Source organism: Oryctolagus cuniculus, chromosome X (genome assembly GCF_964237555.1).
Source record: "Oryctolagus cuniculus chromosome X, mOryCun1.1, whole genome shotgun sequence".
Classification (NCBI taxonomy): Eukaryota; Metazoa; Chordata; class Mammalia; order Lagomorpha; family Leporidae; genus Oryctolagus; species Oryctolagus cuniculus.
Genome location: NC_091453.1, coordinates 1634144 through 1661559, shown reverse-complemented (window position 1 = coordinate 1661559; position 27416 = coordinate 1634144). Strand labels below are relative to the sequence as shown.

At 42.7% G+C, this 27416-nt stretch overlaps 1 protein-coding gene across 3 annotated transcripts in view; it reads right to left on the bottom strand.

The window, feature by feature from the left end:
* The window catches only part of BMX (BMX non-receptor tyrosine kinase), a 53306-nt gene that overhangs the window by 16679 nt on the left and 9211 nt on the right, over window positions 1-27416 (bottom strand). For 2 of the 3 annotated variants that reach the window (XM_008272377.4, XM_017350007.3), the window contains 11 exons: window positions 26934-27038; window positions 24191-24272; window positions 20828-20947; window positions 19821-19885; window positions 15583-15758; window positions 12182-12253; window positions 11470-11523; window positions 7819-7873; window positions 5762-5841; window positions 3222-3349; window positions 680-754 (listed from right to left, as the gene is read on the bottom strand). In XM_008272377.4, coding sequence (XP_008270599.2) covers window positions 680-754; window positions 3222-3349; window positions 5762-5841; window positions 7819-7873; window positions 11470-11523; window positions 12182-12253; window positions 15583-15758; window positions 19821-19885; window positions 20828-20947; window positions 24191-24272; window positions 26934-27038 — 1012 coding nt within the window. The remainder of the gene's footprint in view (window positions 1-679; window positions 755-3221; window positions 3350-5761; window positions 5842-7818; window positions 7874-11469; window positions 11524-12181; window positions 12254-15582; window positions 15759-19820; window positions 19886-20827; window positions 20948-24190; window positions 24273-26933; window positions 27039-27416) is intronic. The other variant, XM_008272378.4, reaches the window with a different exon arrangement.

Genomic DNA, 27416 nt, shown 5'->3' with positions numbered 1-27416 from the left:
TTAGGTTCAGAGTAGAAGGGTTTGGGGCCAACAGCTTCCCACGTGGTTTCCCCTCTAGTGAGATTTCCATACCCACGATATGAAGAAACATGAGCCTTTTCCTTTTCAGGCTGTTAACTTTAAACAAATGTGGTCTTATGAGCGCATGATGCTGTTGCTCAGGACAATATTGTTCTTGAAGCAGCTACAGTTATTGATAAGAAGACTCAAAGGAAAAACTTTGCCAACTGGCGGGAATCCTGAAGAGATTCAATGCCAAACATATTCCATGCCCTTATGTTGGTAAGTTATGGTTACATTTTCATCTCAAGCCAATTCAGCTGTGCTCTGAGTGGGTGTCACTATCCTAAACATGCAGGCTGGGTACTGACTCTGCTGAGCAGCACAGAAGTCAAGAACAAGAAAGGTCAGGCAATGGGTTGCTAGAGGCTAATGATTGGATTGAGTAAGAAAAATCTCACAATCTTTTTGGTAATGCTGGGGAGACTAAAGATAGAATTTGGGAGGCAAGAATTTCTTTTGAAAGAAAAAGAACAAATATATTAGGGATAAAGTCCTGTCTGGCATGATCTGAACAGGGCCCTCATTGTTGCCCCCCCGCTTTCAGCTTATCACCCATAAATTTTTAGACCCAAAATGGTGAGAAATGAAATTTAAGAGCCCAAAGGTATGTCCATACCACTTCCCAAGGACACAGATACTGGGACTTTGTTGGCCTTGGTTGACACTGGGTGGCGGAGCCTTGTGATCATGCCTGTAATGGAATCAGCATCATATCATCACATCATTTTATTATATTACGTCACATTGCATAACATTGGTTCACAACCATCCTCTCTCCACAGTAGCTGAAAGAGCAAAGAGTTCAGGATGTTTTGAAGGCATAAAATAAAAAATAAACGACCTAAATTTTTTTAAAAAATTGAGTCTATTACTAAATTTCATTCATTGGTCAAATAATTTTGTTCACATAGGGTCATGGTAAAGCTAGGTTAAACTCATCATACTAATTATAGTAGCTTGAAAGAATTCATTTGAAAAACAGATATTTCTTGCTTTAAATGTGGATGTTTTCCAAATTATGGGAACTATCACCCATGTCCTTTTCCCCTTCTTCCTTTTTCTATGTATTTGTTTGCTTTTTATATGAGTGTTCTATGTATAATGTGTTTGTTTGCTTTTTAAAATCCTCCAGATTTAATCAGCAAAATTGAAATAAATAAAATTTTAAAATTAACACATTTCTCAGAAATATATATATAGAACTACTGCTATAATGACATATTATGTGGGTCATAAAATACACTCACAAATAGAAAACTCTAGAAAATGATATTAATAAAACAAATCTAAAGAAACATCTTTTTTTTTTTTTGACAGGCAGAGTGGACAGTGAGAGAGAGAGACAGAGAGAAAGGTCTTCCTTTGCCGTTGGTTCACCCTCCAATGGCCGCCACGGCCGGCGCGCTGTGGCAGGAGCACCGCGCCGATCCGATGGCAGGAGCCAGGAGCCAGGTGCTTCTCCTGGTCTCCCATGGGGTGCAGGGCCCAAGCACTTGGGCCATCCTCCACTGCACTCCCGGGCCACAGCAGAGGGCTGGCCTGGAAAAGGGGCAACCGGGACAGAATCCGGTGCCCCGACCGGGACTAGAACCCGGTGTGCCGGCGCTGCTAGGCGGAGGATTAGCCTAGTGAGCCGCGGCGCCGGCCGAAACATCTTAATATTTTCTTCACACTGTGAACTTTCTTGTGCATAATTTCAGGTGGAATCATTCCATATAGAGATGTCTATTTATACAATACTTTTCACAAAAGCGACTTTTGGGATGCTACAGATTACAACGAACAATCAAAGAAATTGGGGAAAAGGAAAAATATAAGAAAGAACTAAAATGGAAGGCAGAGGTAAGGCCAATTCGTCTATGCACAGCAAGGAAGGCAGGCAGAGTAGAGCAGGTTTGACACTGAGTCCATGGCTCCTTCTCAGTCACTATTCTCCAACACACAGCACACAAGGGATTTCTCTATTACTTTCACCAGTCAATTAGGCAAGCATTTAAAAGAATGTTGGTGAGGATGAGAGAAATTGTTGTTAGTGGGATTGGATGTTTCTTAAAAACACTTGGCAACATGGACATTTTTAATAGTCTTAGCCTTTGTGCCAGAAATTCCACTTCTAGGAATTTGGCTATAGGAACTATCTGGGTACACAGGGCTATGTGCACAAGATTGTACATTGAAGCATCCATTGCAATGTCAAAATATTGAACATGACCCATCTGCGAACCAACAGAGAGCTGGGTGAATAAATTATGCAGGGGGCCGGCGCCGTGGCTCACTTGGTTAATCCTCCGCCTGTGGCGCCGGCATCCCATATGGACACCAGGTTCTAGTCCCAGTTGCTCCTCTTCCAGTCCAGCTCTCTGCTGTGGCCCGGGAAGGCAGTGGAGGATGGCACAAGTGCTTGGGCCCTGCACCCGCATGGGAGACCAGGAGGAAGCACCTGGCTCCTGGCTTTGGATTGGTGCAGCACCAGCAGTAGCGCCCACTTGGGGAGTGAACCAATGGAAGGAAGACCTTTCTCTCTGTCTTTCTCTCTCTCACTATGTATAACTCGACCTGTCAAGTAAATTAAAAAAAATATGGAGTAACTCTGCCAAAGAATTCTATGTAGCTGTTAAATAGATCAAAATAAGCTATACATACAAAGAAAAATCCCTAAGACATAATGAAGAGAAAAAGAAAGCTGAACAGTAGGTGTAGAATGATCTCATTTCTGTAAAAAGGTAATGTATATACATATCATTTCTATTTATATATAATGAATCATAAGTGTTAGTATCAGCATACAAAAAATCTATCATAATAGACACTAACTTGTCCATGGAGGCTCTCCACCTATTGACATATATTTCTGTAATATTTGAATTTTAGAATTAACTTGTTTCTATAGGCAGGAGAAACCTTACAGATACTTTTATAAAGATAATTTATCCTTTTAAGTTGTTCAACTCATTCAGTGTCATTCTTTATGGCATTTTGGAGTATACCTTGTTATATTCCAGGAAAATAAGTTAAAAGTCACATAACCAAAGGGCTCAACAGCATTTTTTCCTACTTTCGAGGTTCCCTATATAATTAGGAATATTATGATCAGTAGTATCCAAGAAAACGGATATTTACCAACAAGATCCCATAAAAGAAAGATTGAAATAGGTTACCTGCTGAATTGTGTTGATGATAGTGAATAAGCTTTGGAATGGAATCAAAACAGTAGTTTTCTGCCAGATATAATTTGTTCTCACCATTTGTATGCACATGGTAATGTTTGACAGTTCCTTTTTTATCACTAGTAAAGAAGAAAATGTTTTTTAAAAAAGCATTTTACATAAATGACTGAAGCTTGATGCAGCAATGGTTAGATAATTATTTTAAATGTATGGATGTCAGGAGACGGAAGTCAGGAGGGGTTCCCAGCCCTGACAGCTGGTGTTTATCGGGAGGTACTCATGACACCCAGTAATTATGGAAGAGGCTCTGCTCTGAACTCAACGTATCCTTCGTGCACATACTGAATTCATCTACAATAAAATTTCAACTTTCCACCCTTAATAATTATAAAACTCAAATCTTCCTTTGACATTTGAGAGGCTTTGAAGTTCTTCACGATCATTATTCAGAACATGAATTCTCTTTTAGGATAATGATGGAGATAAAAGTGAGGGAGGCCAAGACGATTAGGCTGTGAGTATTCCCACCCCTGAGCACGAGTAGAAAGTTCTTTTGGGAGTGGGGCTTGCGGTTTGAAGTTGATGAGGCTGTCCTTTAATTCCTCATGCGAGCTTGTACTTTCTCCCCATAAAATAGTCTATTCTTTTCCTTTACTTTTAGAAAACAGTGGTGAGCTGATGCACACTGCTTTAGGCTAATCAAAAATAATACACCTGTTTCACATTTCAGAGTATTGCACAGTGGTCAAGAACTGGGCTTTGAGTCCAGTTGCACAGCTTGCTAACTACTTCATCTGGTTGTTATATAGATTCAATATCTGTCTATCTGCTCTATGCTTGGCACATAAGAAACATAATAAATAATAATAAATTGCTGTGGTTGTAATATCATTCTAGTTAAAGCTGCAATTATAAAGAGGAGAAAGGGTGCATATTTTTGGTGCAAATGGCCAACTGGCTTGTGGTGTCAGCATGAAATTCACTCAAGCCCATTGAGGAAGTTTCATAAAAGAGGGTTTCGTTTTCATTAATTAGGACTGTTTTCATTTGATTCCTTATCTCTTTTCTGATTTGTCTACATGGTCACCTTCAGAAATGAATCTGGTGTCAAAAAGTGTGATTAAGGCATTTAATATGAGGTTTGGTGGAAACTTCAGGGCCAGAGGGTCATAGAGCTTTTTATACTCAGTGATCAAAGTCTTCTCCTAGTTCTTGGCTTTAGCCAGTATCCAGGTGTCATCATGTGCAACTGAGATGCACTGGGGACAGGACTTCTGGCATTGAAAAATGTTGTACAACCACTCAGGGTACATCCTATCATCTCACACTGGAGATAGGTGTTATAAAAACCTTCTCAAAATAAAATAACTTTCATCACTTTCATCACTTAATTATCATAAATATAAACATAAGCATCATGGGATAGGGTACACGCAGAAGGTACCAAGGCAGAGGGTAATGTGATTCACTGTTGAAAAAGGACACACACATAGAAATATGTGTTTCCAAATTATCCTAATCAAGTTTTGGTCTGATTCCTGTTCCAAAATATTGAGGGTTTCAGTGTAGACACAGAATGTGGATAAAGGAACATAACTTGTTATTGGAAGCCTGGTTTCAAGTCAGACACTTTGTGGGCAGATCTTTATAAACTCTCTTTGACCCTCAATCCTTCCATCTGTAAAATGGTGAAATAAAAGCAACTGTCCTGTGTGCTTTGTTGGACAATTACAAGGACAAAAGAGCTAACAACCAGTGGCAAAGTGACTTATAGCACTCCAGATGTTGGCGATGGATGGCTTTGTATGAGATGACTATGGAGTGTCTTACATGCCTAGGTGTTGGGGTGCAGAGAGTGGAGCAAGGAAAACTACTTTTGCCAGCAGCAACAACAATAACTGTAACTGCTCTTAGCTTATTAATTGCTCACCATGTGCCAGACAGTTTTAATCCCATATGGATTAGCTAACAGTAGCCCTAGAACATAATCATCATCATTATACCCCCTTTTCAAGTGACAAAGTTGAGCCACAGGCATTTGTTCAACTTGCTCAATGCCATGAAAGCTTGAAATGGCAGAGCTAGCATTTGAATCTATAAGTTTGGTTTCAGACTGGAACTCAGCCACACAGAGAGGACAGCACCTTAAAAAGAGGCTATGCAGAGAACATAGCTACATGGATTCAGCCTTCTGCTGACTCTGGAAGGACTCACTAAGCACTGGATATTGGGGTAGGTTTCTTAGCTCAGCGCATGACTAGGGTTGAGAGTGCAGAGACTCCATTGTTATTTTGCTCTCTTTCTGGGCTTAGATTTGCATGGAAGGGAATCAGCCAGGAGTTTTTTAATAAATGCTTCCTGAGGCTGTGCTCAGGCACTCCGCTGTTGCCTGGGTGGGCAAGAGATAGGCTCACCCAGAGAACAGCCCCCTGCAAGTAGATGGCGTCTTATTCTGAAATGTGATGATGTGATTAGCACATTCAAAGAACATACATAGAAAAAGAAAAGAAAGAAATCATCATCATACTTACTTCACAGCCTTACTAAATAAGGACACTGTGTACATTCCCACCTGGCTGGAATTTCGAACCATAAATGCTCCTTCTTTTCCCTGAAGAGGGAGGAAAACGAAGAAGGAATGGGGCACATTTTCATTCTTGAAAACAGTTTTTCACCATAGTTGGAAGGAAAAGAACTCTTTTACATTCACTTTAAATGTTACTGAGGTCACAGTAAATCCAATAGTTGACATAGAAGAGGTGCATGGTGTAACTTTCCTCCTTTTCTCTCAAAATTCTTATGAACTACCCTTTATGCTTCAATGCTTTCTCTCCAGTTATTTATTTATTTATTTAATTTATTTCAGAGGGAGTAGGGAGGGAGGAGAGAGAGAGGGAGCAAGCTAGAGAGAGCATTGTCAACCACTGAGGATGGGCCAGGCTACAGCCAAGAAACAGGTCTTTCTCATGGGGGGCAGGGACCCAAGTACTTGAACCATCAACTGCTGCCTTCCGAGATGCACAGCAGCAGGAAGACAGAATCAGGAACACAGCCATGACCCCAGCCCAGGCACTCCAACATGGAATGCAGGCATCCCTGCAACATCTTAATCACTAGGCCAAACACTGCTTCATTCTCCAGTTTAATTTTTAAGCCTTTCTGGTAATTTTCTGTTTTCTACTTATACAAGTCTAATGTATCCATCTTTAGCAAATAAAATTAGGATCACATATCCCTATACCATGCCTTTGAAAGGTCTTAGGAAACAAAACATGCAGAATAAATCACTTGTTAAAAATGTTCAACTCAACTTGTCTTTCTCAATAACTTGGGCTACATTTAAGGAGATCCAGATTCAGAAAGAGCAGATAATAAACTATGAATGTGACAAACTACCAAGTGGTATCATCACATTCTCCTTTTTTTTTTTAAAGATGTATCTGTTTATTCGAAAGGCAGAGTTACAGAGAGGCAGAGGCAGAGGCAGAGGCAGAGGCAGAGAGAGAGGTCTTCCATCCACTGGTTCACTCCCCAGATGCCTGCAATGGCTGGAGCTGCGCCAATCTGAAGCCAGGAGCCAAGAGCTTCCTCTAGGCCTCCCACGTGGGTGCAGGGACCCAAGGACTTGGGCCATCCTCCACTGCTTTTCCAGGCCATAGCAGGGAGCTGGATCGGAAGTAGAGCAGCCAGGACTTGAACTGGCGCCCATATGGGATGCCAGCACTGCAGGCAGTGGCTTTACCCTCTATACCATGGTACTGGCCCCCATCACATTCTCTTTAATACTTCTAAAAGAAATAATTAGTGGGGTTGTGTTATATTAGATTGAACTATATCAAAGTACCATTTGTATAGATCAAAAGAGTTTGTTGCTGGTAATTACATACTAATTGGTAATAAAATCAGATAAATTTATACTTTTTCACATCTGCTGTACTCTGGTTTAGGTATTACTGAGCAGTGGCAGAGCTGACGTAAACAGTTGTACTGATGGCCTCCAATAAACCATCTCTCTTATTTATGGTCCTGCGCAGTACCCTCCCACAATGACTCTGGGTTGGGCTATGTGATTACTATGGCAAGTTAAGATGTTAGCAAATGACAAAAGTAGAGACTTCCTAAGTGCTTGCACTGCATGGTTTGTCCTCTCTGATTACTACCATGCTGTGAGGAAGCCCAAGTTAGGCACACGTAAAGGCTGCTTGGAGAAGAACTGCCTCTGGTGCCTCGGATGACTGTCTCAGCCAACTCTCCCCACCCGCGAGTAAAGCCATCAGCCACATGCAGCCGCATGCGTGACCCTAGGCAGAACCTGCAGAGCAACTGTTGGCACAGCTGATTCACAGAATCACAAATCATAAATCTGTTTCATGTCACTAAATTATAAGATGGTTCATTTTGCAGCAATAGGTACTGGACACAGAAGAAGTGGATAGACTAAAGGGCTGGGTAATCCAAAATCCAACAACTAACACTAAAATGAGCTGGCGTACAATTAGCAACAAGGTTTCTGTGAGGCGTACATTAAATTCTGGGCCTAACAATACAAAGAGATTCTTAAAGGCTATTTTAAACACAAGATACAAACCTTTTGTCTCAGTAGCTGCTCAGATTGTGACCTGGAGATGTTACCAGCAAACCAGCTACAATAGGAAAGAATTCCATATTTGAGAATTAATTATTTTTCCATTGTATAACTTGACACTCAACTTTCTAATCCTTAAAATGAAGCACTGGCCTGCATCAGGGGCTGGAAATCTGACTGAGAGAATCACCCAAAAAGTTTTTCAAAAGCATAGATATTTGAGTCTCTACCACCCAATTTTAATATTGAGGTGGCGCTTGCACATTTGAATTTTTTCTTAGTATAAAAAGCCATATTATTATGTAAGGAGTATAATTCAGTGAAGACAATGTTTGTAAATACCCATGTACTAAAAAATATGGGATATATATATATTTATATAGCTTCCACATATGACAGAAAATATGTGGTATTTGTCTTTCTGTGTCTGGAGTATTTCTCTTAGCATAATGATGTCCAATTCTATTCATTTTATTGCAAATGTCAGGATTTCATTCTTTTTCTATGGTAAACCAATATTTCATTACGCAGGTAAATCACATTTTCGGAATCCATTCACCCACTGATGGACATTAGGTTGCTATTATGACTGGTGCTGCAATCAACAAGCATTGCAGGTGGTCTCTTTCATATTCTGACTTCATTTCCTCTGGATATATTCCCAGAATCGGTATAACCATAGATATGTGGCCATATCAAAATAGATATCATAGATCTATTTTAGTTTTTTGAGAAACCTACACATTGTTTTCCATAATGGCTGCACTAATTTCCATTCCCACCAACACTGTATTGGGGTTCCCTTTTCTCTACAACCTCATCAGCACTTGTTGGTTTTCACATTTTTGATAATAACCATACTAATTGGAGTGAGATGATACCTCATGCTGGTTTTGATTTGCATTTCCCTGATGGCTAGTCATACTGAACAGTGTTCGATGTGTTTGTTGGCCATTTGTATTTCTTCTCTTGAAAAAACATCTGTTCAGATCGTTTCCCCATTTCTTAACTAGATAGCTTTGTTGTTGAATTTTTTGAGTTCATTATGTTTTAGATGTTAATGTTTTGTCAGATGCATAGTTTGCAAATATTTTCTCCCATTAAATAGGTTGGTGTATAGGAATCTTTGGCTTTCCTTTATGGGACCTCTAAGCTTTCTTACATTTCACCATTTTTTGTTTAGATTTATTCATTTATTTGAAAGGAAAAGTTACAAAGAGAGAGAGAAAGGGAGAACGAGAGACAAAGATCTTCCATCTGCTGGTTCACTCCACCAAATGGCTGCAATGGCCAAGGCTGGGCCAGGCAAAAGCTAGGAACCAGGGTCTTCTGGTCTTCTGGGACTTCCACGTGGGTTAAGGGGCCTCAATCACTTGTGTCATGTTCTGCTGCTTTCCCAGGCCATTAACAGGGAGCTGGATTGGAAGTGGAGCAGCCAGGACTCAAACCAGTGCCCATATGGGATCCTGGTGTAGCAGGTAGCCGCTTTACCGGCTACACCACAGTTCATGGCCCCCATTTCACCATTTCTAATGGGGGCCGTAGATTAAACCAATGAAGACTATTCCAATGGGAAAGTCAGGGTTGCCACTGATGAAAGCTCTTGTCTTTCAATTCTGTCATTTTAATAATCTGATAGATGCAACAGCATCTATTTTCAAAGCAAATTCCTTTTTAATTTTTTTAATTTTCATGCTAACGGTAGATAAACATGTAAGATTATGTTAGTACAGGAACAGTTATACTGAATTGCGAAAAAGATGATGTGGGAAAGGCAGGAGTAATCTTTGAATATTTGCCTTTTTACTAAGTTAGCCCAGAACATTACATCATACTTTACACGTGGAGCTCAACAGGCCAAGAATTGTTTCTCATGTGAGGTCAGCAATGCCTGCGCCCTTTTGGCTTTGGCCAAAATGCCATACTAAGGAAATGAGCAGGGTGTGAGATGGGATGGCACATAGGCTTGGAGGATTGGGAGGACTTCCTTTTTAGAAGAAAACATCTGAGGAGGAAAGAAAAGAGGGTGGAGGTGGGGGTTGTAGGAACAAACCCAGGCAGACCCCGTCACAGAGCTTGGCAGGAAGGGATGGAGGTGGTCCTCTGGGTAACGTCTATATTAACTGAGGAAGGGGATATCACTGGCAATAATTCAACAACATGAAAAGAGCTGAACAGCTTTCATCCAGCCAGCTTGGAGGTCTGGATTCTAGCCAGAACTTCCCACTAAGGAGTTGTATGCCTTTGAACACGTGTCTCGTGACCTTTGACTTCCCCATCTGTAAAATTGGGAGCAGGGCTGATTTTAATAAGTGTGAAAATTTCTTCTAACTCTATCCTTATAGATGTTGTATAATTAACTCTTGCGGTATTGACTGATAGTTTTCTTAGTAATTACCATTTTAAGCTCACTAAAGCTAATCAAATGACCCTTCAGAGGATACGATCTAGGATATATATTTACGGGCACATAGAAGGAAGAGATGCTAAGGAATAAGGAGAGAGGCCTGGAGAGGCAAAGTGAGATAGTTTTTATACCCTATCTCACCCCATCATCAACTCACACAAATACACATTTTACCTGTGTCATAATTTTTCTGAGGCTTGGTTCTGTTTCTTTAAAAAAAATTGAGTATTTTAGTTTTGAGCATCAAAGGCCTAGGTCTAGTCCTAACATTTGATTTTATTTTACTTTTTAAAACTATTTATTTATTTATATCTAAATGCCTACATTTGTAATTGAATGGAGTAGAATAGTTCATGCCATTATGGCCATAAAACAGATGACACTGAGGGCATCAAGTGTTGTGTGAGAAGGCAAAGTCCCAGACCACATAGCCCTATAGTCCTGAGCATACATCATCATCTCTTTGATTTTGAAGATGACAGGTCTTTCCTGATAATTTTGCCACCCTTCTAATAATTCTAGTGTCCAAGTGGATTTTGTGTCTCAGAGGCTTAAGTGTCTAGAAATGAAGTACACTCTACTACTCCCGTCTCTCCTTAATACCAATATGTAAGTCTAGGGTACAATAATTTGTCCCTATTTGTAGAAAATAGAACCTTACATTTTGGAAAAGACCTTAATGGACACTTAGGTAAATCTGTCTCAGTATAATCAGGATGACCACATATTCTCATTTGCCCAGAACAGTTGAGTTTATGTCTGATTGGGAGTAAGCTTAATAGTGGACTCTTTCTCTAAAGTATCCCAATTTGGATGTTAAATGATATAGCCACCTTAGGAATTTTACCCTGTAAAATTACTGCACCATAAATAACTTCCCCCAAAACCTAACTATGTTAATAAGAACTTTTAAACATCAACTTGACAAGAGGCCTCTAGAGAAGAAATAATGAGCAGAAATATCGAATGCTTCAGACAAAGTGAAATGAAGAGGATATTGGGTATATGAGAAATCCCATGAATATGTGCAGCCAGGTTAGGTAATCCAGATCGGGGAAAATATTTTCTCAGAAAATAACCCAATTGTCAATTGTCACCTGAATAAATGGCCCAGGGCCTTATATGAGTTTACCCATAAATAAAGCCTCCTGACAAGGTCTATGCCATCTCTTTTAGTGTTTTGGGGAATTGAATAGAAGCATCTATGTCTAAATTTAGAAAAAACACAAGGACCCTTCAACACTCACTCATAATCATCCAGGTTTTCCTCTTCTTCAGATGAACTTGACTCAGGAAATCCCCTTAAGAAGAGTTGGGAAACAACATGAATTGCAAAACCACCAAGAAACAATCCAAGTGTCTAGAAATGCAATATCAAATTCCACTGTGTTTTTATCCACATAAATACAAATTAAACTCTTAGGTTTCCATTTTCGCACTTGGAAAGGTATCAACAAAGTGAAGAGAGAGCTGCCCAAAAGCTGGGCTCATGCCCAATTTAATGGTTCTTCAGTATAGGAGGTGCCCAGGAAGGCCCCCAAGAACTCAGATTTCTGTGACTCTTCATGAAATAGATTTAGACTCCTTCAGGAATGGCTGAAGTATGAAGCTAAAAAATAATCTTGGGTTGTGTTTAGAGCAGTTCATAGGGAAGAGTTAGTCAACTCTGTGTTGCTTTTCCTTGTGCTCAGGACACCTGAGTCAGATATGTTAACGTTCACGGTAACGCCACTGTATACCATACATGATGAGTGGAGAAAATCATTGTGAGGAAAATTATAGCCCACAAATGACCGATTCAGACCCACTCAAGAGTTCAAAGAAGCAAGCTACATGGCCATTTTAATTTACATATACCTTAAATGTAAAGCCTCGTTGCAAAATTATTGTAGATTTCACTAGTTTTCCTGCAAATGGAAGCAAATCCTGGATGTAAAGGAATATCTGAATCTGATTTACCATGAAATCTTCGAGATGCTGTGATTTGTGACACTTCTTCCTGTTTGGCTACCGCATGCAACGTCATCACTGCTGCACAGAGAGACAGAGATTTCATAAATTTCTAAGTGTCTGTTTACTTACAGATGCTGATGATAGAAATGGTTTTGTTCCGATATGGTTTAGCTTTACTAGACATTTTGACCCATACTTCTGGTTTGGACATTTAAGCTAATGAGCTACTTTCACATTTTGGTCCGTTCAGAGACCACAGCTGTAGCTGCAGTTCGGCAATACCCTTAAACCAAAGAGGATTGCTAATATCACCCTATAATGACTCCAAACAGTAGACAACCTGGGGTAATAAACTGCCTTCACTGGGTTCGCCATGATTTTTTATAGATATGAAAGCATTTTGTCACATAACACATTCAGATAAGTTCTTTTCCTCCTTGCTGTTGTCATTAGAGCTAAAAATCTTGAAAATATGGAACTCTTAGTTCCGTCTGGGCACAGATGGATCAGCAGGATTTTCATCATCTTCTGCCAGCCCTCATTCTCTCTTTCATTTTGGTGTTAAGCAGATTATAAGGAAGTGCCTACCTCTCAAAGTCCAAATGCTGTTTTATCTGGAATGCAGGACCTACTTCCTGTTTGCCGTCAAAGCCCAGGCTTTTATTTATTTTTATTTATTTATTTATTTTTATTTATTTTTTTGGAAAACCATGCTTCATGGAGACAGTAGCCTTGGCAAAGAAATGTTTGGCTTCATTTCAAGCAATGCTTAAAGCCCTCAAGCACTGGATTGCCTCCTTCTGCACCTTCCTAAAGAGACTTGCCTACAAGAAGAGCTTATTGACTTCATCTCTTTGTAAGGAAATGTATTTAAAAAGGACAAACAATTAATTTAGCCTTGTTTTTAAGACTATGGGGAGAATGGCCATCAGCAATGCATCACTTACGTTTCCATATATCATGGAATACTATATTGATCCTAAAAATCAACAGGTAGTGAGTAGTGAGAATCTGGGTTTGTAGATACATACATGGCAGCATGTGCATTAAGAGCATTCTCTAAAATGCTGTGATGTAGCAGGTTAAGCTGCCACCTGCAATGCCAGCCTCCCATGTGGGCACTGGTTTGGGTCCCGGCTGCCGCACTTCTGATCCAGTTCCCTGCTAAAGTGCCCGGGAAAGCAGCGGAAGATGGCCCAGGTCCTTGGGGCCCTGAACCCATGTGGGAGACCCAGAAGAAGCTCCTGGCCCCTGGCTCTGGCTTTGGACTGGCCTAGCTCCACCTGTCGCGGCCATTTGGGGAGTGAACCAGCAGATAGAAGATCTCTCTCTCTCTCTCTCTCTGCCTCTGCCCCTCCCTCTCTGTAACTTCACCTTTAAAAATAAATAAATCTTTAAAAAAGAGAGCATTTTAGAGGAATGTACACTGGATATACTGCGATATTTGGATGCTTTCATGGGAGCATGGATCATTTTACTGATCAGAAAAAAATGAAGATTCAAAGTAGCCCAGGTGAAGACAATAGAACTGACAGAAATTTGATAAAAAGTATTGTCACTAGTATATGAACTAAGAATCATTGTTGTGTTTTAAAAATTGAAGCCCCATGAAGACCTTTAAGCAATTACTGTAATTAACTTGCAGATGCCATGCTGCTACTACTAAGTGATTAATGAATCCTTTGTTCGGATAAGTAGCTTTCTGAAATTCTAAGAAAAAATCCAGTGTTGGGACAAAATCTAAAAGGTTGCCAAATCCAAGGGGTTGTCAAAATTTAATAATCAAGACACATTGCATTCTAGTGAAATACTTTTTAAAAACTTTAATGCAAAGCACCCTTGATGAGCAAAATGTCAACATTTCCAATGAAGACGGGCTCCGGCCATCTGTGAGCTGGAAGCGCCTCCGCAGCAGGCCCCAGCAAATCATAGTTCTCCAGTAATTATCTGAAAATTCATTCCCACACGTCTCCTTCAGAGAATCACAGAAGGGCCTGGCACAGAGCACACATGGCACTCACTGTCCTTAGGCCTGGGCTCGCTGATCATCTAAATTCCACAAAAATCCTCGCCTACAGGCAAATAAACATAAAAACATCACCCCTCCCCTCGGGCACTGCACATAGATTAGAACACTTGGATTCTAGCTCCACCTTGGAATGAAAGGGACCACATTAAGAAGCGTGCACTTTCAAGCTCTTTATGGTGCCATGGCTGTAGCATCGGTATGGGGAGGCATTTGCTTTAGGTAAACATGATGAGGATGGAAAGAATAAAGGAATAAGAAGGCAAGGGAGAAAATAAGGACGAGAGACATGGGGTGAGTCCAAGAGATGCTTTGCATGCACTGTGGGGAAAGACAAGCGTCTGTGCCCTGGAGGGTTGCTGACAACTGGGGGAGAAGGTGGTGGACAGTGGACCCTGACGGGGGAAGTCTGGAGCAACAGATAAGGAAGGGTAGTTGCTTGCCCCTTTCCCTATGGTCATCTTGCAATTCAATTTGATATTGATCGAGTCTGGCAGACAGTGACAGACCCCAGAGAGACACACTATTTATGTACCATCTTTAAGGCATTTCCAGTTGTGGCTTTAGCCAGAACTTTTTTTTCTCTCTTTTTTAAAAATATTTATTTATTTATTTGAAAGTTGGAGTTATATAGAGAGGGGTAGATATATACAGAGTGAGTGAGAGAGAGAGAGAGATTGATTTTCCATATGCTGCTTCACTCCCCAAATAGCTGTAACAGCCAGGAGCCAGGAGCTCATTCCAGCTCTCCCACATGGGTACAGCGGCCCAAGCACTTGGGCCATTTTCCGCTGCTTTCCCAGGACATTAGCAGGGAGCCGGATCAGAAGTGGAGCAGCTGGGACTCAAACCAGTGCCCATATGGGATGCCAGCACTGCAGGCGGCAGCTTCACCTGCTATGCCACAGTGCCAACCCCAGCCAGAATCTTTAAACTGAAAAATGTGAAAAGACTAATGTGTTCAGGAGAGGTGAAATTCTGAGAAGGCAAGCCATGGGTTCGCTTGAAATGCTGTTTGTCATTTGCCTAGCAATGCTGAAACACGTTGTGAAAACAAGCCCACCCTAAGGTTTTTTGTATAAAGGCTACGTTGGAAAGATTCTGTGTTCTGGAATGAGGGGGCAGAAAGGGGCAGGAGTAAAATGTTCAAGTGCTCATTAGCTCATTAGATCAGACAATGTAAGAGGAAAGTCTATGCTGCTCAGCACCAAAGGGGCCACTTGATTCCCCAAGTCTTCCAGCTCAAGCACAGAACATTTTTTGAGAAAATAACCCAATTTGAACAGAGAGCTGTATCAACAGCTTTGAGGCTGAGGCCCAAGGCAGTGAGAACAATGCCTGCTCTACATGCTGGGCAGCCAACCGAAACACCAGGGCTTACCTTTTCAGTTTCCTTACTTGCCACCAGTCAGGGCAGTCTTCCCTGGGAATACACCCCATGTTGACGTTTGGCTGGGAGACATAGTTTCTCCTTGAATCGCTGTCGTATTTAACTAGGCTGGTACTTGAAGACGGCACATCCATTTTGAGAATAGGAACTGCTCGAGGAATCTTGAGCTTTGAAGGACAAGAGATTTTAATGCATCACAGTGAGGCACAGATCTGTGTACTGGGAACCAACAACCAAAGTGAACTGAGAGAGAGAGACAGAGAGAGAGAGAGAGAGAGATAAAAGGGAGGAAAAAGGAAGGAAAGGAAAGGGAAAGAAAGAGAGGGGAAACAGGGAATATTAAGCCTTAGCAAGGACATGGAGCAACATGAACTCTCATACTATCTCTGGTTGGAGTATGAAATGGTCCAATCACTTTAGAAACCTTTTTCCAGAATCAACTAAAGTTGGCTGTGCTCATAATCTATGAGCAGAAATATGTATGTTCACCCAACAGTGAAACCAAAAGATTTAAAAGAATCTTCTTACCAGAATTATCTGAATTAGATAAAAAAAAATGTAAACTTCCTAAATGCCCATCAAGAGGACAAAATAATAAACATATTGTGGTAGCAGTGAGCTGAATAGTGGTGCCCCCAGAAATGTTCATGTTCTAATTCCCAGAACCTGTGAGTCCCTAACATGGTAAGAGAGACTTTGCAGACTGTGATTATGATAAGAATCTTGCCATAGGGAGAGAGTAAAGGGAGGCAAGGTGGTCAGAGATTAGAAAGATATGAGGGTGGAAGCAGGTTTCAGAGAGCAGAGAATCTGCCGCCCTTCTCCTCTGGAGATGTAGTGCCAGGAGCCACTGAACGTAGGAGGTCTTTAAGAAGCTGGAAAAGGCAAAGGAAATAGATCCCTGTGCCCCATTCCCCTGCCTGCCCCAAGCCTCCTGAAAGAACAGCCATGTAGACCCACTGTAGACTTCTGAGCTGCACGACTATTCGAGAATAAATTCCTGTTGCTCTAGGCCACTGAATTTGTGGTAATTTAGTAGAGCAGCAATAAGAAACAAACACAGTGCTATATTCACACAATGCAATGCTATACAGCAATGAAAATACGCTGTAATCACATACTAAAACTTAAGTGAGTCTCATACACTGAACAAAAGAAAACAGACAATCAGTGACTATATATTTTATGATAACATTTGTGTAAAGGTCAAAACCAGGCAAAAAATGTATCAGATTGTAAGTCAGGCTAGTGGTTAGTGTTTGTGGAATGTAGTGACTAACAGGGAACACGAGGGTGGCCTTGGGCTTCTGTTTCCCAGTCTGACTGTAAATTATACAGGTATGTTCAGTTTGTGACAACTCATCAAGTTGAATGCTTAGGATTTGTGTTTTTAAAAGTCATGGTACATTAAAAATTTACATGATACATATGTGTATTTACGTGTGTGTATATCTGCTCTACATTTAGTTTTTTCACATTCTATTTGCTCTTTCTTCAGAAATATCATTTACTCAGAGCTGAGGCTTTGACATTCTGGAAATTTTAGCTATGCATGACACGGTTATTTATGAGCTGTGAGGTGGGTTCTCTCCAAAGATAAATGCATTGGAAAGTTCCTTAAACGGAAGTGCAAACAGAATGACTGGAGAGCTCATTTTTATTCCCCCCAATCAGAGAACAAGCCCTCTACTGAGTGCTCTGGTAAAAACAAAACAAAGGAAAACATGCTTTTCATGATACCCTCTCTGATCCTTGCTTCATTTGGGCAGCTTATATTCAAAACAGGCCTATGAACTCTTGGCCAGATTTCCTGATAATTTTCAACACATTTCCCAGAGACGGGAGACTGGATGCCAGAGACTAGATGCAATGGATCCTGACTCCTAAATTATCCTCTGCTGTTAGAGTTGTTTAAACAAACCTGATTGGAATTTCACCCTTTGGAAGTGTAGAATTCAGTGACTTTTAGTAACTTTATCAAGTTGTGCAATCCTCACCACAATCTAGTCTTAGCATATTTCCATCACCCCGAGAAAATCTCTCATGCCCATTTGCAGCCAGTCTCCACTCCCACTCTGGCCCTAGGCAATCACTAGCTGACCTTTGGTCCTCATAGATTTGCTTACTGCGAACATTACTCTTAAATGTCTTACAAGGCCATACTTTCACAAGGACACACCTTTTGGATTTATGCCCCATGCTCGTCATGTGTGATTTCATCTTGATCTTTAATTATATCAGCAAAGACCTTGTTTCCAAGTAAGGCCACATTCTGAGGTTCTGGAAGAACATGAATTTTGGAAAGCACTATTCAAACCCACAATAACAGATTCTTTTCATCCTTCATGTTGGTTTGCAAGAATTATATGGATTTTACTTAGAGAGAAATGTGTGTGAATGTGTGTAGCTGAAAATAAGTACCTAAGACACCATAGACTTGACGTGTGGGTGAGGACATGTCCTCTTCCTTTCATAGAACCACTGGGAGGCCATCATATGTGTCTCTTGGCATTGGAAGCAGCTGATACCTGCCTAGGAAGGCTAAAAGGAAGCTGTGACTATCACCACAAGTAGAACACAAAACAGCGCAACAGCTCACCATGCAGGAGTGAGCTGCATGCAGCTTAGTTAACTAGAGTGATGAAGGATTTGGTTGTTTCTTGTAGGCCAACTCCACCCTTGGGGGAAGACTTGGCTGAGAGTCACCTTGATACGGAGTCTAACCAAGATGAGTGAATTGACCCGGAAGAGTTGAGGAATGAAATCCCAAGAGCTAGGATCAAAACACCATCTTCCGTCACAAAACTACATTTGAATCTGCCCTGTGGGAAGCCCACAAAAGTCTCCCATAAGATAAAGAATCGGCAGTGTGCAAACTCTCCCAAACAGTATCGCCATGAAATCATGGTAGGACCAGCCACACGAGTGTCTCTTTTCCATTAGATACCCTCCTCTTTGGTCCTGCACTGCAAGGGTCAGAAGCCCCAGCCTCTCCACAGCCCCTCTCCAAAAGCAGGCTGCCAGCTGATGCAGACTGAGCAAGGTGACAAGGAGAAGTTTTTTTTTTTTTTTTTTTTTTTTTTTTTTTTTTTTTTTGACAGGCAGAGTGGACAGTGAGAGAGAGAGACAGAGAGAAAGGTCTTCCTTTTGCCGTTGGTTCACCCTCCAATGGCCGCCGCGGCAGGCGCACCGCGCTGATCCGATGGCAGCAGCCAGGAGCCAGGTGCTTTTCCTGGTCTCCCATGGGGTGCAGGGCCCAAGCACCTGGGCCATCCTCCACTGCACTCCCTGGCCACAGCAGACAAGGAGAAGTTTTACTTGTAATGATGTTTGAAACTGTGTGATTATAACAGGACGGGCCATTCAAAACTTGTTCTCATGACTACCAGTATCAGGGGAAATTTTTTCAGCTGGGAGTGACTAGGAAGCTATGAAATCTACCTAAAACTTTTCCTGAAGACAGAGAGGAAAGTCCACCGAGTAGCTTTGAAGGGATAATGGCGAGAAAGAATTATGTTGCTTCCTACTTGCCCCCTACAGAGTCTCATTCCAACATGAGGCAGTACTGGCCATGCCTGAATAGGGAACCAACGAATAACAGCTGCCTGTTATGTGTGAGGCCATCTTAAGGACTTCTCCCAAAGACCCAGTGAATACAAAAATATAAATGCTACAATGAGCCTATATTTGAATCCCTTATTTGATACCAGCCATAGTTACTAGTGACAGCTCACATTTTCCCCTCCCTCTCTTTGAAGAGCCGTCTGAACAAAGCCCACATGTCCTAGTCTTGAATCTGGCAGCTCTTTGTTGATTTGATATATCCTGACCATGAAAAACATTTTTTCTTTCTTTTTTTTTTTTTTTTTTGACAGGCAGAGTGGATAGTGAGAGAGAGAGAGACAGAGAGAAAGGTCTTCCTTTTGCCATTGGTTCACCCTCCAATGGCCGCCACGGCCGGCGCGCTGCGGCCGGCGCACCGCGCTGATCCGAAGCCAGGAGCCAGGTACTTCTCCTGGTCTCCCATGGGGTGCAGGGCCCAAGCACTTGGGCCATCCTCCACTGCCTTCCCAGGCCACAGCAGAGAGCTGGCCTGGAAGGGGGGCAACCGGGAAAGAATCCGGCGCCCCGACCAGGACTAGAATCCGGTGTGCTGGCGCCGCTAGGTGGAGGATTAGCCTACTGAGCCGTGGCGCCGGCCAAAAAACATTTTCAAAATGTCAACTTACCACTCTGTCTGGGAAGGTAGGAGCTCTCTGTTTCTCTTCATTGATTGCAACATGAAGATCAGCATCTGAAAAGTAAAACTTTTGAAATACATAAGTCCCTCTCTTCCCTAGGAATAAAACTCTGGATAGACTCTGCACTTAAAGCAAACCCTCTCTACCTACTCTACTGTCATTAAAAAATTGACACACATATACAGAATGGAAAACTACCTTAAATATATCTTTTCAAACTTAGCCATCATCATTTTGGTATGTATAGTGATTAAAGTGTGACTTACATTTTATCTCTTGATATATTGTTGAACATTTTTATTTATTTTGAAAGGTGGAAGGAGGAGAGAAGGAGGGGGGGAGAAGGGAGGGGGATCTTCTATCCACTGGTTCATCCATTCCCCAGTTGCCCACAACAAAGGCTGGGCCAGGCTAAAGGCAGGAGTTGGGAACGCAATCCGGGTCTTCCACATGGAAGGGACCCAACTACTTGAGTCATGGCCTGCTGCTTCCCAGGGTGCACCTTAGCAGGAAGCTGGAATCAGAAGTACAGTGGTGACTTGATATGGAAGGTGAGCATCCCAAATAGCATATTAACTGCTATGCCTAACATCTGCCCCTGATATATAGTTTTTGAAGTGTGTAGTTTCGGTTTTTTAGTTTATGATTTTTGTTACTTACATGAAGAGAGAGCTGGTTTTCTTAAGAGGGAAATGTAGCTTTTTAGATCATGGTGATGTGTTTACCACATTCTACCTCTTTGGAGTTTAACTTAAGCCAGGAAGAATTTCTCATGAAGTGAAAGAATGGCAGATGTTAATGTTATTATTATTTTAATAGCTATAACTCAATTGGCCCTAGAATTACACTTCATTTGCTACATAACATCTGTGAGGCTGGATTTTCACGATGTCAACCAAGTTGGCACATCTTATTTACTTCCAAGCTGTTTTAGGGTTGGCCTAATGGGGCACCATCCCCCCAGTGCCCAGCCCAAAAGAGGAGTCACACGTTACATGCTTCCCAGAGGGTACATCCTGGGGCTGCTTTACAGGTCTGCTGGCAGCACAGGTACTTCCCGTCCACGAAGAATCCACTGTGGTACTTGATCAGCAGGTGAGGGTTGCCCCTGATCTCTGGGGAGCAGGCAGGAAGAAAACAAGATGTGAGTGAACATTGGTCCAAAAGAAAAAATGCATTCAGCAGGCACTCTTATCACATAAGGGTAAAAACCTCATTTTGCCAGCAACCATGGTAAGAGCACATGGCTCTCAAAGGATGTAAGTTTTTCACTCAGAAGACAATAAGCTAAAGAGTCTAACCATGTATAAAGTGAAAACAACAAAATAACGTATAGAGGTTGAGTGTCCCTTATTTGTAATGCTTAGGACCAGTGTTTCAGAGTTCAGAATTGCTTGGCTTTTGGAGAATTTGCATAGACTTTGCCTGCTGAGCATCCTTAAATCTAAAAATCTGAAATTCCAAATGCTCCCAAATCTGAAACTTTTTGAGCATCATGTTGGTGTGCAAAAAGTTCCAGATTTTGAATTTGGGATTGTGGGATTAGGGATGCTGAACCTGTATCACTCTTGAAGGAAAAAAAAAAACCTAGTAGAATATGCATATACAGGTGAGCTTGGTGTTAAGTTAGAGAAACTCAGCCCTGAGGGAAGCGAGGCCACAGCACCGGTGCTCTTTGTGGGAGAGGGGCTGGCGGGCAGGAGTAGGTCTCAGCAGAGAAGGAAAAAAGCGTTCTGCTGTGCATTCACTTCCCCTCACTTTTTATTTTGAAAAATTGCGAATGTACAGAAACGTTGCAAGAATAGTACAGTGAACATCCACCTTGATCCATCACTTATTAACTGCCTGCCACATTTGCCCTATCTTTCTTTTTGTTCATATGTATCACTTTATTATTTTTTTTTTTGACAGGCAGAGTGGACAGTGAGAGAGAGAGAGAGAGAAAGGTCTTCCTTTTCCATTGGTTCACCCTCCAATGGCCACTACAGCCGGCGCTGCGCCGTTCCAAAGCCAGGAGCCAGGTGCTTCTCCTGGTCTCCCATGGGGTGCAGGGCCCAAGCACCTGGGCCATCCTCCACTGCCCTCCCGGGCCACAGCAGAGAGCTGGACTGCAAGAGGGGCAACCAGGACAGAATCCGGCGCCCTGATCAGGACTAGAACCTGGGGTGCTGGTGCTGCAGGTGGAGGATTAGCTTAGTGAGCCGCGGCGCCGGCCCATATGTATCACTTTAAGATGCATTATTGTTATATTTTGCTTAACAACGAGAGATTAGGAAGTAGTAGATATCACAAGCTAATAATGTTCATTGAGCTGGTGCACTAACCCTGGACTGACGACCTCTGGATTTGTTACTGTGGGAGAACAACAGCGAAGTTATTTTAGCAGTTGTTTGAGATCTTTTTTACCTGCAGTCAAAAGCATTACTTGTGAGGCCGGCGCCACGGCTCACTAGGCTAATCCTCCGCCTTGCGGCGCCGGCACACCGGGTTCTAGTCCCGGTCGGGGCGCTGGATTCTGTCCTGGTTGCCCCTCTTCCAGGCCAGCTCTCTGCTGTGGCCAGGGAGTGCAGTGGAGGATGGTCCAAGTGCTTGGGCCCTGCACCCCATGGGAGACCAGGAGAAGCCCCTGGCTCCTGGCTCCTGCCATCGCATCAGCGCGGTGCGCCGGCCGCGGCAGCCATTGGAGGGTGAACCAACGGCAAAGGAAGACCTTTCTCTCTGTCTCTCTCACTGTCCACTCTGCCTGTCAAAAAATAAAAAAAAAAGCATTACTCGTGGATGCAAATCATCTACTGCACATGTGGCTGCCCTAGTGATGGGGACTTGCTGTAGTTTTCTGAGGGGCTAGCAAACATGTTTCTGCCTCTCCACTCTTCATTTTTCTATATGCCTTCACAGCAACTGCCCAGGGGCCATCCAAACTCGTCCCATATAGATAGTTCCTGAAGGACCCACAGATAAAGACCCACAACATGACCAAGAGCTGCACACAGATGGTGTCTACGTAGCAATTGTTCGCCTCCCCGCACTCCTCGAGGAGGTTGAAAGGGAAGCAGAGTCTTCAAGCTGACCCTGGAAACTCTGCTACAACCACTGAGACTCATGCTCGTATGCAAAGTACTGACCATCTCACTCGTGACACATGACTACTCCAAGAGAAAAAGAAATGTGATCTCTCATTTTACAGGTTAGGAAACTGATACCCAGAGATACCAATATTAGTCTGTTCTGTTAAATGGCACAGCAACGCAGAAGTTGGCTGCAGTTTTGTGTCATGCTAAGAGGGATTCCCTTCTCACTTCAACAAGTTGGGAGTGGGCGAAGGATGCTTCCCTCCCACGGTGGGCCACCTCACTTGCCTACAGAATCAGCTGTTAGGCCCTTTCATGCGAAGGGAAAATTAAGCCCTGTGTGTGGAAAAGGAAGTGTCTGCCTCCAAGCAGAGTTGGTGTGTGTAGTTTGAGGTGTACCGAGGAAAGGCAGGCTCTAACACTTGAAGGGAAGAAAAGCTTCGCCACTCTAGGAGCTCAGTGCCTGAAAATGCACAGACGAAGTCATTATTTGAGTGGAAGATTGTGTTCAGACCATTACCCACTTTAAAGTAAAAATGCTGCAGAGGAAACCCTCACAATGCCAAATTATAGCAAAGATTCTCCCTCCTATTACAGGCTGTTACTAGGGCAGCCTAAAAATCACTGAATAAAAGCTTCAGCAGGCCCTTGTGTTTATAATGTACTGGATAAAAAAAGTGGTTTTGGGAGCCTAGCATTATGGTGCAGCAGGTTAAGCTGCCACCTGCAGCACTGGCGTCCCATACAGGTGCTGGTTCATGTCCTGGCTGTTCCATTTCCAATCCAGCTCTCTGCTATGGCCTGGGAAAGCAGGGGAAGATGGCCCAAGTGCTTGGGCCCCTGCACCCATGTGGGAGACCTGGAAGAAGCTCCTGGCTCCTGGCAGCAGCTAGGAAATGGTAAGTGCTTAGTGCATACTGGGTCTAACTTTCCTTAAACATCAAAGGTACAGCAGCCACAGGACTTGATACAGGTCCGTGAGCACCTGAACTTTGGCCTGGTAAAGGCAAGCCCAGTGGGTGGAGACCAAGTGGCCTGGCTTCCCCAAGCTGCTGTGAAGGCACAATGGCCAGCTCTGTGCTGAACAGGGAAGGGCATCCAACCCACAGGCTTCCTGTACGCAGCCATGAGCGTGTGAAATGATGAGTCTGGCACAGTCCCTGAGGGTGGCAGACAAATCAGGAGGTTCTCTCTTGGCATCGCGTCCTTTTACTACCATGGTGTTCCTCTATCGTGCTTCAAAAGAACTCAGTCAATTCCTCTCTTTTATGACATTTTAAAAAATACCTTTCTGTAATGCTTTCAACCACTGACTCCGGCTGTCTTCATTTGATGCATAGACATAGAGAAGCCCATCCTTGTAGACGATCTGGAAGGGAAAGGATTTGGTGCATTTAGATAAAATTACATCATAGTTCGCTCTGGCACATCTGCAAGTTTCCTGTTATCCATATATATATAATTTGCATTAGTTCTGGAAGGAGGTGATTAAAAAGCATATTCTTAAAAATCTTCCACTCCTCAGTTGGTTTTATCCCAGACACTCTTGCATGGGAAATCATAGCAGTGATGTACCTAAAAGTGGTGACCATTGAGGTCTCAGCAGAGATGCCCTGTGCCATTGAGAACTCTAATATGTTAGACATGACATGTGTTGTAGGAGGGGTCTTGTCCATCTGCCTACCCAATGGTGATTGCTTTTGTAGTCTATTAGAAAACATTGATTTAGCTGTTCTATCCTTAAAAATTCCTCCAGGGATAGAATGTCCTTTACTTCGCTATGCCATCTCTGCTGATTTCTTATATTCTCATCATTATACAGCTCATGCTTATGTTGAATAAAAATGTATCTCCCTATTGCTTCAATCTGTTGCATTACATGGCACCCAGGAATCCCCAAGTAAGCTCTTCTCTATTCTTTCACACACGTGTAAACGTTCAAAGAGTATAATATCTTCTCCAGATACTTCTCTAGTTTCTTCAACTCCTGTTGGTAAATGATACATACCATTTGTTAAACACTTACTAGTTGCTGAGCTCTTTCTTAGTTAACCTTAATATTTTAATGCTATTTCAACTCAGTGAAAAATATGAGTATGCTATTTTTCCAAGTGAGAGAAGCTGAATGGATGTCATGTAAGTAGTAGGGGTAGGAGTTCTGTGAGGCTCCAAGTCCTGTGCCCTTTTGAGTACCTGTGTCTCTGTGATGTCTTTTCAGCATCTCCAAGCACTCTCCCCCAGCTTCTCCCAATTGGGTAATATTTTTTAAGTGGAAAGTACGGGTTGTTAATTAACTGGATTATCAGATTTCTTTTTTAAAAGATTTATTTATTTATTTGAAAGATAGTGTTACAGAGAGAGAGAGAGAGAGAGAGAGAGAGAGACAGACAGACAGAGGTCTTCCATCTGCTGGTTGACTCCCCTAATGGCTGCAATGGCCAGGTCTGAGCCAGGCTGAAGCCAGGAGCCAGGATCTTTACCTGAGTCTCCCACATGAGTGACAAGGGCCCAAGCACTTGGGCCATCTTTTGCTGCTTTTCTCAGGCCATTAAGCAAGGAGCTGAATCAGGCCATAGCAGAGAGCTGGATCGGAAGTGGAGTGGCTGGGACTCGAACCGCGCCCATATGGGATGCCGACACTGCAGGCGGCAGCTTTACCTGCTATACCACAGCACCAGCTCCGAGCAAGGAGCTGAATCAGAAGCGGAGCAGCCAGGACATGAACCGTACCCATATGGGATGCTGGCTTTCAGGTGGCATCTTTACCTGCTATGCCACAACACCGGCCCCCAGATTTTCTTTCTGACCATAAGTTCCTAATACTAGCACTAGGTAGTCTGGCCAGCTGAAAAACAATCCATTGCCTTTAGATCAGAGTGGGAAGAATTCATGATAAAATGAAAGTCGGGTATGGCTTAGTTCAAGTCACTTCCAAAAGTGCTCTCCACAGCATATCATGTTTGGAATACATCAGGGCAAATTCAAACTCCCGCCCACGGGGGTACAAAGCTCCTCGTGGGTCCTTCCCACTGCTTCAGGCTTGTTTCTTTCACTCTCTCGTGCTTTACTCAGAGAAACTGCTTCGAGCTGGCCAAAGAGACCAAGCTACTTCACACTTCAGTGTCTTGACACCTGTTGCTTTTGTCCTGCTGTGCTTCCTGTCTTTGCTGGGTTATGCACTACTTGTGCTTCTGAACCTGAGTGTCACCTCCAACAGACCATCTCCCTGACCTCCTGGAGGGAGGAACAAAGCTCCTGCTGCCTGGGGCACCATGGATGTCCTCTGCCCACTTCCAGCTCAACACTCATCCTCATTGCATTATGTTCACTTGTCAATTTTGCCACCTCCTTGCAAATGCCTTGGGGCAGGGGCAGTGTTTCATTACCTATAGTGTGCCCACCAGCTCCAGCTCATAGCACAGCAAAGATGAACACTATCTAATGAAAGAGATTGTCCGCCCCGTAGCAGGCCAGGCCACTGCAGTTACACTCTCTTCTTGTCCCCCCACCCCCCAGGAAAGGCAGATTGTTGTACAGAATTTCAGCTAACTGCCCAACTCCCATCTGGGGATGTTCCAAGCCATGTCATGTCTTACTAGATCATTTCACACCATCATTATTTTTCTTAGATATTCTGAGTTCATGATAGAAAATATTAAAGAAACTTTCAGGGGCCAGAGTGGTGACATGGCGGGTTAAGACACTGCCTATGACGCCAGCGTCCTGTATGGGCACTGGTTCGAGTTCCGGCTGCTCCACTGCAGATCCAGCTCCCTGCTAATGGCCTGGGAAAAGCAGCAGAAGGTGGGCCAAGTTTTTGGGCCCCTGCACCCACATGAGAGACCCTAATGAAGCTCCTGGCTCCTGGCTTTGGTCTGTCTCAGCCCTGGCTGTTGCAGCCACTTACGGGAGTGAGCCACTGGATGGACGATTTCTGTTTCTGTAACTCTTTCAAATAAGTAAATCAATCTAAAAAGAAAACCAAAAGTAAAGAAACTTCCACCCAAGGTAATGCTGTTGCTGCCCTTACCTGAAATGGGTACTGTCTCTCCACTGGTGTCTGTTCCTCGAGATTCACTTTCTCCACACATCTGATTTTCTTAATTTCAATTGATCCTTTTCTGCTGCCTCTTTTCTGAATTAGAACAAAATATTACAATACTGCATGCGATGTACCATGGTGCCCAAAGAAAGCGTGAAGATAAAGTTATGCTTGGAAGAGAGATTGGAGGATGGCTGCTCAGTGAAGAATCACTTCCCATTCCTCCATAATAGTCAAAATCCAATGACAACAGAATGTATTTAGGGTGGACACATTATACTCCTCCAAAAGCAAGTCTTTAAGCAGTAGTTAATAATCTTGTTTGATTATCTTGAAATGTGTTTCAGATCACCTGCCATGTGGTGAATCCATGCATAGTTTTCCATGAACTTTTTGGACAGGTTTTAAAATTTATTTATTTGAGAGAGAAAGAGACAGATAGAGAGACAGAGAAGGACACAGAGAGATCTC